Source organism: Sesamum indicum, linkage group LG6, assembly GCF_026168435.1.
Source record: "Sesamum indicum cultivar Baizhima isolate 11 linkage group LG6, ASM2616843v1, whole genome shotgun sequence".
Lineage (NCBI taxonomy): Eukaryota > Viridiplantae > Streptophyta > Magnoliopsida > Lamiales > Pedaliaceae > Sesamum > Sesamum indicum.
This window is the reverse complement of record NC_142662.1, coordinates 18119273-18129535: the sequence shown is the minus strand read 5'-3', so window position 1 is coordinate 18129535 and position 10263 is coordinate 18119273. Positions and strand designations below refer to the sequence as shown.

Below are 10263 nucleotides of genomic sequence, written 5' to 3'. Positions count from 1 at the left end.
TTTTTAGGTTATTTCAAATCTGCACCATTGATTTTTTAACTATTGAAGATCAAGGGCTATCGGAATAAGGATAAAACAGGCAATTTAGCAAAAATTTTAACAGTTAAATCCAACCATCGGAAGGAGAGAGTGTGCATAATTTTAAAAATTCAAGAGATTTTTTGCTTATTTTTTAACATAGAGAAATTTTGAGCTAAAATTTTAAAATATATGGGGGTTCTTGTGCAATTTATCCTAATTTTTATTACTTCTTGTAATTTAAGAATCATGTAGACAAACTAAGGAATTTTAAGGCCTTACAATTATATTTGCTGTCCTGAATGCTTTAAATTTCATTCGGACATTTGATCGAACACGTACAACCCGCGCCACGACGCCGCACCGCCTCTGCAGGGCTACACGTGTTCCCTTCTCCTTCTTTCTTCCCATGCACGCCCGCATAAACCCCCGCCCACGACCGTAAAACTCCGCCCTGTGCTGCCACAGCCCTCATCCGGCAGATTCTCAAGAAAATGCATCGCTTCAAATCTTCCTTGCAGTTCCTCAAATTCAGACCCCTCTCCAGTTCCGCCTGCAACTGCGCGAAACTCTTCTCCACGCAGACCCCTCTCCAGTCGGCAGGCCCCATGGCCTGCCTTCTCAAAACCCGGTCCGTGATCCGGTTTAAAGGGCCCGAAACAATTAAATTCCTTCAGGGTCTGGTGACTAACGATGTGCGGAGTTTAGACGAACCGGAACCGGCGGCTGAGAACACCTTTACCCCCAACATGCCGGTGTGTGTAACCCCTCCGGTGTACGCCGCAATGTTGACTCCTCAAGGTAGGTTTCTTTACGACTTCTTTCTGTATAGAGCGCCCCGTACAGACGAGAAGCTCGACCGGACCGGGTCAGGGCCCGGGCCCGACCCGGGGGAGCTGGAGATTTTCGCGGATGTTGATGGGTCTGTCATGGATGAGCTCCTGGCAACCTTAAAAAGGTAACGATTTTGGGTTTCTCTTTCTTTTTCGTGTTTCCTTTGTTTTTTAGCTGTAATACAATTTTGAAAGTATTAAGATTATTTGAATTGTTGTGATTTGCTGGAAAGTTATATAGCTTGGTTGCATTAAGTGAATATTTTTAAGGAGAGTAGGTGGATGACTAATTCTGGAGCTCCTAAATAGCGTTACGGCATGGAAATAAGTCTGGAATTGGTACCGAGCAGCAAACTAGTTTCTTGGCCTCTTTTCTTGCATTCTTGGTTTGATGTATTGCAGATAGATTGAGCTTGAACTTGTTGTAAGTTCATCTAGGAATGATTTTTAAGTGATACATGTGGCTTCATATCTATATAAACCGCAGTTTGTGCTAAATGGAATGAGAGACTGATCACTGCATAAAGTGTAGCTACAGTCGAAGATATGCTCGTGGATGTGTTCTTTTGCAACAGATAGTCCTGTCGATGACAAACAAACAATGAACAGTCTCTGGCTTGCATTTTTCGTGACTGGTGTGCCATAGTACTGTTTTTGTTCTACTCCTTATGCAAAGGGAAGATCGTTGGCTTTTACTTTTTAATGCTCGAAGAAAAATGTTATACCAGGGATAGAGACAGAGCATAATTTTTCTCTTTAGAACTCTTGTATTTCTGTCCTAGGGTAGTTTCCTACCTGAAGCTCGATGATGGGGTTCTGATGCTCTGCGATATATGTTAGGGATGGTGCAGTGATGACGGGGTTTTGATGCTGTGCGATATATATGAGGGATGGTGCAGTGAGGCTTACGGGGCACTAGTTGAAAAACTGAATTGGTACTCATTGCTAATGGCTATTATTCAACTACAGAAAATTTAGACATGTAAGTTGAAAGGAATCTGTACTTTATCCAACCCAAACTATGCATCATTGGTAGGTGTAAAAGTATTTAGTCATATTTTTTTCAATCTAATTGAATTACTAAGTAATATATCTAATTTTAACAACATAAAACTGTCAAAACTCAATATGATATATTAGTTTAAAATTTGAACAGTTTTAGTTTTACTGCACAAAAACAAACTTTGACTGTAGCAAATGGAGCTGTGATTTGGGAGAATGGGAGTAATAAATATACCATCTGCGATGAAGAATGTCCCTGTTTGAAATTTATTTTTATGAGAGTAGAAAAAGTGACAGTCATGGTATCTTGACATTTTAATCTTAGAATTGATGATAGTGATGGTTGGGAATTAGTGGTGTAACATCTTTTCTATAAGTCAGACACCGCCTCTGGATTAGAACTGCCATTTTAGGAAACAGGATACAGTTTCCAGATGTCTGAAAAAAGGACACAACAGAATCTTAGAGTGTTCAAGGATCTTTTTAGCAAGCAGCTCAACAACTTTTTCGATAAAAAGCTTAATATTTTGGTGTTTCATCTGTGACATTTACTATATCCAGCACATGGATGCGAGTCTTACAAAGAAACGTTACGAGATTGCTGGAACTGTCTTATCTAGGTGAAGCAAAGTCTTGGTAACTACTGGAAGGTAACATCATCATGTAAATGGTTGTATCCTATATCCTTTTGGGACTGTCAAGTAGAAAACATATGTTAGTTCATTTTATGAAGAGAAAACTTCTATTAGCAATGCTTTTGTATCTTGTTCTTATATTAAACATACTCACATTTATCTGAGAATAAGTTCCGCACCATATTTTTGGCTGGCCGCATGTTTCAATTATTATAAATGCTTTTGCTACTCTGTGCGTGCATCCGTGTTTTGACTTTAAATTTAAGCTAGAGTTTAGCCCTTTTATGATGACAGGATTTACCATTTCTAAATTTTTAAATGGATCCTGACTTAACAGATATCGTTTGAAGTCTAAAGTTGATATTGAGAATGTGGCAGAAAATTTCTCTTGCTGGCAACGGTTTGGTGGTAACCTTCCAGAGAAGTCTTCATCTCTAGAAGAATCAGAAGGTAATTCTGTTGGTTGGGGTGGAAATGTTGATCTTACTGGTGTATCAGCTTCACGAGGAAGTACTCTTGGTTGGCAATGGAATAAGGATCCAAGATTGGCTTGTCTTGGATATAGGGGCATCTTTCCATCCAACGCTACGCGTGAGTTTAATTATCCATCTTATTTTGGTTTAGCTCCCGATTCTTTTTCAGTTGTTTTATCAGCAATTAAGAATTCAATAGTTTAAATCACTATACCAGCCTTTAGAAAAATGCACCTTTCCATGAGGAATAAGGCGAACAGAAATCCAACTCAGTTGCTTTCTTGACATATGTTTGACTCCGTTGTTGCACATGGACTTTTATTTACCTAGTTAATTACAATATCGAGCTGTAGTGATTTGGTGTGTAAGTCCATTTGTTGCAGCACCTCTTGTTGAGGCAGACAAAGAAACTGATGAAGGAAATTTTCTTCTCTGGAGATTAGAGAAAGGAGTTGCTGAAGGCTCCACTGAGATCCCAAAAGGTAGCTCCTTTTATACTTGCATATTTTGTGTTTGATCTCCTCAGCCATGTTACAGCATCACTCTTATGTGAACAATCATCCCCAAGAATTTTCCACATGCTAAATGCATCATAATGAATCTATTCTCATTGCTAGACAGAAACCGTTCGATTAGCATATGGTACTTCCAATGCTTTAATCCGTTGCCTCTTCTGTTTTTTCATCTTGTTGTCTTCATTTATTCAGTTCTAGCATCCTGATGTGTAACAGTAACGCAAAAGAGTCAGTGGTGTGCTCTTCTGGCATGCTTTACTAGCTTATATTATTTGGATGTTAAGACACAAATGTAAATTTTCCTTGTAGGTGAGGCAATACCACTAGAGTATAATCTTGCTGGTCTAAACGCAATAAGCTTTGATAAAGGGTGCTACATTGGCCAAGAGCTCATTGCTCGTACACATCACCGAGGAGTCATCCGAAAGCGTTTGATTCCTTTGAGATTTCTGCATGAGGGGGGGAAAGGTAAGCCCTTTCAGGTACTTCTTGTCGTTCAATGATTTGCTGTATCACAACATTTGCGTTCATTTCATTCAGAAGTCGAGCAAAAAGTTGCTCCTGGTTCAGAGGTGATTGATTCAGCATCTCAAAAGAAAGTCGGAACAGTTACAACTGCAATTGGATCTCGTGGGCTTGGACTGCTTCGCTTGGAGGAAGCTTTCAAGGGTTCTGGCACCTTGAGCATAAAAGGTCAGGAAGACGTAAACATAGAGACCATTAGACCAAAATGGTGGCCTTCTGAGTGGTTTCTAGATCACCAACAGCAGAGTGCAGCTGCCTAGCACCACTGGCCCTTTATGCATTCATGGTAATGGAAAATCTTGTGCTACTCGAACAAAATAAACTTAAGATTGCTCTTCGAGGCCATCTACTGTAAAATGAACATGACTATGCATAGAAATTTGTGTTGGGAACTCTTATGCCAACGGTAGTGAGCTGTTGATTCTCAAGTTTGAGCGGTAATGAAAATAATCACATACATAGCTTTGTGTATGTTGAGAGGCTACAGATGAAAGAATGCATATTGTTGATTCTAGATTTTGCTTAAAACATCGTAGCTTCAGATAGACTCGAGAAACTTACTGTCTTTATCATTATGCAAGTTGATTATAATTGGAATTGCACTGTTATTGATAGCACGAAAAGATGAAATATATGAATCTGTGATCTGTAAACATAACTAAACAAGTAGGCACTAGCACTTGTCCTTTTCAACTTATTGCTCTTATTTGCCTTCCTAAAAATCCAAGGACCACTTACTCAATTTACACAGTCCCAAAATCCCTACAATCTGACCCCTGTCAAAGACTTCTCATGTTAGAGCTCACAGAATCAGTCTCTGAGAAGCAGCAGCTTCACTGATTCCGGCCACCGGCTTGTAAATTAACACTCTCCCTGGAATACAATTCTGAAAGGATATACACCTCACCATCAGCCACAACTTGGCTCATTTAGGTCTCGAACGACTGAAGCCATGCTTGGTCTACTGTCCGGAAGCTCATCTGTGCAATCTAAAGCAATTTTCGTGAGTTGGGCTGCTTCAGTTTCAGAAAACTTGCCCTGGAGTCCGGGGTCGACCAATTCTCCCAATTTGCCTGATTCAGCTGCTGTTCTCATTAAGCTTGTGAGCTTCCGTTGGCCGGAAAGTACTTGGAGGATGATAACGCCGAACGCATAAACATCGCTCTTCTCAGTGAAACGGCCGGTGGTGATGTATTCGGGAGCCATATAGCCCAAGGCTGCACTGACTTTGAGGGCCGAGTAAACGACATCATCAGCGAGAAGCTTTAGCAGGCCTGAGTCCAGAATCAGCGGCCTGAAATGTTGGTCGAGAAGAACTTTTTCTACTGAGATGTTTTGGTGAACTATGGGAGGCTTGTTCGTTGCGTTGCTGTGCAGATACTTTATACCTGTTTGAGAAAGAACACTCATTCAGCCATTGTATTTAGTACTACTACTCGAGAGAACTAACAAATATATACTGATTGTAGACTAATGTTTAGCATACAAAGATTAAAAGCGCAAAACATGAAAAACGTAACGTCCTCAATGAAGGTTGCAGCGGGAGAAACTCTGGAAGTAGAAAGGAATAATTGGACTAGCAGATCACACTGTCATGGAACGATCCTGAAATTGCCAATAAATTGTACAACTCTATTGTGCAGATGAATGCTTAAACATCTTCTCTTCATTTGTGGACCAACAAATGTCAGTTCATCAATAATACATTTATAGCAACTGTTTCTGGCCTCTAGTCAAGAAACTATCATAATTGCTTTGTCTGAAGCAGCTGTGTGCCCCTTTCTCAAAGAAAGTGTTCAATCATGATCACATCAAACTTGTTAATTGCAAATTGATGGAGATAGGCCATGGATAAGCCTCAAGATCCAGATCAGGTTTGACTAGACCGACTACACTTGTCATGTGTTTGGTTCATGTCTGGTCAAACTGGGTTTGGACTAGAATTTGTCCAAAAAGTGTTATTTCATAACGAAAATGTTAATTTTTTTTAGTAGCTGTTGGATTTCATTTCAAGAACCTGAGGGAGTCCACACTATAGATAAGCTAAATATCAAGGCTATTGTAAACCTTATACTTGTCAATTCTATCATGTCAAATTTCCAGGAAAAAATGGACAACATGGTCTTGAAGTTAAAGAAACAATTGTGATCAGCAGGACAGGAGAGAAACCAACCTTTTGCAATTCCATGGATGATAGAAACTCTGGTAGGCCAATCAAGAACGCTGCTAGTATCATCTTCCGCATCTAGGTACTGCGATAAATTACCGTTTGAGGCGAAGTCATAGATCAGGAAACATTCACCCCTAGCCTTTGAGCAACAGAAACCCCTCAATTTCAAAAGATTTTCATGTTTCAGAGAATTCAACAAGCTCAGTCCTTTCATGAACTCGTCTTCATCCGACTTGCAACTTGTCTTGTTGATGCTTTTAATCGCCACTAGCGATCCATCTTTCAAGATTCCTTTATAGACAGCAGAGAACTTACTCTTTCCCAATAGGTTCACCTCTGAGAAATGCTGAGTTGCTGATTCAACCTCTTCCAAGTTAAACTTAGATCCCTGTAGAAACACATGACACAAGCCATTGCAATCTTGAGCAGCGTTCGTCGGGTTCCAGCTGTTGGAGTATTCCAGGGCGACAAGAGGAGATGGACTTCTCTTATAGACATCTTTCACCTGGTCAATGCTCAGCCGGTCATCGGAAGTATCCGATTTGTTCCCAACTTTCTGTTTGCGACGACGATAGCGAACAACACAGACAAACACAACCACTGTTAATCCGACGGTAACTGTAATTACTCCGGCAACAATGCCGATCTGTGGCAGCCTTGATGAGGACCTGGAGCAGTCCGATTGATTACAAGGTAACGGAAAAGCAGCAGACTGCGGTACGTTTGTAGGGGCCGTCCTGTTGGCGACAGGCGTGGAGGGGTCGACCTGATTAATGTTCAGGTTGTCCCAGGCAGTGCAAGCTCGCAGGGAAGAGAAGCCAGTACCACATAATCCAGGATTGTTATCAAAATGAAATCCTTCATTTAGCCTCCTCAAACCTTTATCCATTGCAAGTATTCAAGAACGATCATAAAAGCAAAGAACATCAAAATCGTCAAACTTGAAAACTAAATTCACCGATGGAAAAAGGATTTAAGCAGGGAATAAATTGCTCACCAGAAGGGACAACTCCAGAAAGTGTATTGTTTTGCACATCAAGAACTTCCAGGGAAGGATTGTTGGCCAATCTAACAGGAATTGGGCCAGAAAGCTGATTGAAGCTCAAATACAGTCTTTTCAGCATTCCCAAATCTCCTAAGCTTGCAGGAATCTGCCCTGTTAATCCATTACTTTCCAATGCAAGAACACTCAGTCTTTGCAAGAATCCCATTTGTGTGGGTATGCTCCCTGTCAAATGGTTGCAACATAGCTGCAGCACTGCAAATTAACAACAACTTCAGTTCATAAATGGAGTTGGAAAAGAGCTTAGTGAGATCACGGCAATTTCTCATCTTGTCTGAATAGTAATCTGTGCAAATCAGAAAAGTTGTCCTGTCCAAATTCAATCTCACAACCCCATCACAAAATCGAAAAGAGAAAGACAAGAAAGGAAAGAGAAACTCAAAAAAGAATCAAAATTTTCAAACTTCTTTTTCCATATTTGAATTCTCAATTCTCGTCAAGTTCAAACTTCTTTGACATCTGAAGAATTTTGCAAAGCAACCGTAAAAGAATCAGATCAAAGTCAAACCAACCTTGTAGACTAGCCATGCTTCCAATTTCAGGCGGTATAGTCCCAGTCAAATTATTCACATTGAGATAAAGATCAGTCAACTCAGTGAGATTAGCAATCTCCCTGGGGATTTCCCCACTCAAAGAATTGTAATGCAAATACAGACCCGACAAGCACTTGAGCTCCGCCACCGCCGGCGGCACTTTCCCGGTGAGCCCTTTTCCCTGCAGGGAAATGTTGGCCACTTTGCGGTGCTCGTTGCAGGCCACTCCCTCGAAAGCGCCGCCGCATGGATCGCCGTCCGCCGTCCACGATGATAAATACTTGTTTTCCGGGTCTAGAGATGACTTAATCTCCATTAATGCTCTCAGCTCCGCGTTCCCGCAGGTGGGATTTACGAAACAAAAACATGCAAGACTCATGAGAAGGAGAGCGCAAAGGGAATAATTTCGTGGGCTTTCCATTTTCTTGGGGTTTTTTCTGATGAGAGAAACGGAAATCGGAAGATTTATTTTCAAGAATCAAGACTGTGATTTCATGGCGTCGTGGAGGTGATCACTACTTTTGCTATATTGGAAGAGAAAAATGGGAAGCTTTTTTGGAATTGGGATTGGGATTGGGTTTTGTTTTGAGGTAATGAATACTTGGAGTTTTGTTGGAGAAGAGAGCAGAGAAGAGATGAGTGTGTGTAGTGTGTGAATATGTCAGATAGAGAGACAGATATTGAGTGTGTGTTTGTGTGTGTGATTGTCAGTGTGAAAAGGTTGTCTGGATGTACGACTTTGGAGCGTACAAACACATGCATGCACATTCTACATTTGTTAGAATTTTTAGCACTTCTCTTTTTGGAAAAATTTTAGTTTGAATTTAGTCCGACTCAATCTGAATTAATTATATAATTAATATAATATATTTTATTATATGATTAATATGTATTTTAAATAAAATAGTTTGACCAAACTTGACTCGAATAAGAAATTTCTCTCCTTTCGTTACTTTCTTGGTAACTTTGTCTTTACATACAGTGATAAAAATTGTTCGATATCTAATTTAAAATTAAAATAAATTTAACGAGCTCTTCTAAAATTTATTATAATTATAAATACTTTCTTGTTGTTCAAAAGATTATAAATACTATCATAAACTAATATTTGTCTAACAAATGCCTTTGTCACAAATAGTATTTGTCAGACTGTCGTTAATTTCAGAAGTATTTGTAATTTTTCAAACAATGAGGTTGAGTATGTTATTATGCAAACCTCAGGAGAGTCTGTTATAATTTACCTTTATAATTAATTAATAAAAATTCATTTGAGCTCAATAGAGATAATTTCCATGCTCACTCAAGTTTGATTCAATTAAAAAATAAATAAAATTTATTTAAAAATATCAATCTACTTGTGCTTAACTCTCATACGATTTAATTAAAGTTCATTCGAGCTCGATTTGACTAGTGATTTGATTTTTTCAAAAGTATTTTTTTTTAAATTCAAAAATAATTCAAATAAACTCGAACAATAATGCATTCGACTCGATTCGACTTGTTACAACCCGACCTCCTGATTGGAGCTTATATTTTGAGTCATGTTTTAATTAACATGTACATATTACATATACAAAAATGTTATGCTATTTAGTTTATATAAAATAATTATTTACACATTATGTGTATATATTAAATAGAATAGAAAATATTGCAGGATTTGAAATAGTTGCATCCGCACTGGATCTTTCTTTACATTATTATATTATCAAAATTATTAACTATTAAAGATTGAAGATATAATTAACATTTATATGACCATCGATAATTTATAATAATAGTTATTAAAATATATTATTAAAATAAATAGATAGTTATTATATATAAGTACAATCAAATTCAAGACATATTGGCTTTGTTTGGATTCCACTCTTTGCGTTTTCCGAGACAAGATAAAACACACCGAATGTTTGTTTTTGTGTTTTTACACCTTATCTGCGTGTTTTTCTGGTTTTCAACTTTACATATAATATATATATATATATTTATATATATATAATATAAAACAGACATGTTTTGACAATAAACAATAATTTTTATCTCCCAAAAATACAACATTAAACATAAAATATTTATATATATACATATTTATATATAAAAATATATGATTTGACAATGAACAGTGATTTTTGTCTCCCAAATTCCAACATCAAACCTGCACCACTTATTTTAAAATATTTTAAATTACCCCAAAACACAAATCCAAATATATCATCTATTTTCAACACACACTAACTTATCTCTATTTTTCTCTCTCTATTTTCAATACACAAAACAAAACAACTAAAACACAAATCCAAACACAACGATTAGTTTTGCAGAGGTTTCAGTCGTCACCCATAGCTTTTAAATTTTATTTATTTATTTATTATATAATTGAGTTTGTGCTGCAAAACTTCATTTAATACAATAACATAAAATTATTTTATCAAAAATATTATTTTGTAATCTAACTTTATTGCTTTTAAAGGCAGATTGTAAAATTTTTCTCTAAGT

At 37.8% G+C, this 10263-nt stretch overlaps 2 protein-coding genes across 2 annotated transcripts; one reads left to right on the top strand and one right to left on the bottom strand.

Moving 5' to 3' along the window:
- Positions 1–266: 266 nt before the first annotated feature.
- Positions 267–4515, top strand: LOC105164209 (Glycine cleavage T-protein family). The gene is made up of 5 exons (XM_011082818.3): positions 267–976; positions 2826–3079; positions 3345–3443; positions 3786–3944; positions 4017–4515. Exons 1-5 carry the CDS (start codon positions 513–515, stop codon positions 4259–4261), a joined length of 1221 nt encoding a protein of 406 aa, XP_011081120.1. The 5' UTR covers positions 267–512; the 3' UTR covers positions 4262–4515.
- A 71-nt stretch (positions 4516–4586) lies between these two features.
- LOC105164210 (putative LRR receptor-like serine/threonine-protein kinase At5g10290) lies at positions 4587–8453 on the bottom strand. Its single transcript, XM_011082819.3, has 4 exons — positions 7747–8453; positions 7169–7429; positions 6175–7050; positions 4587–5389 (listed from the first exon to the last, which is right to left on the bottom strand). Exons 1-4 carry the CDS (start codon positions 8186–8188, stop codon positions 4911–4913), a joined length of 2058 nt encoding a protein of 685 aa, XP_011081121.2. The 5' UTR covers positions 8189–8453; the 3' UTR covers positions 4587–4910.
- Between the last annotated feature and the right edge of the window lie 1810 nt (positions 8454–10263).

Coding starts and splice junctions, on each gene's coding strand:
- LOC105164209 (XM_011082818.3), top strand. CDS start 513: ATGCATCGCTTCAAATCTTCCTTGCAGTTCCTCAAATTCAGACCCCTC. Junction 3,444..3,785: donor CTCCACTGAGATCCCAAAAG/GTAGCTCCTTTT, acceptor TTTTCCTTGTAG/GTGAGGCAATACCACTAGAG. Junction 3,945..4,016: donor TCTGCATGAGGGGGGGAAAG/GTAAGCCCTTTC, acceptor CATTTCATTCAG/AAGTCGAGCAAAAAGTTGCT.
- LOC105164210 (XM_011082819.3), bottom strand. CDS start 8,188: ATGGAAAGCCCACGAAATTATTCCCTTTGCGCTCTCCTTCTCATGAGT. Junction 7,430..7,746: donor AAGCATGGCTAGTCTACAAG/GTTGGTTTGACT, acceptor GTTAATTTGCAG/TGCTGCAGCTATGTTGCAAC. Junction 5,390..6,174: donor CATCCATGGAATTGCAAAAG/GTTGGTTTCTCT, acceptor TTTCTCAAACAG/GTATAAAGTATCTGCACAGC.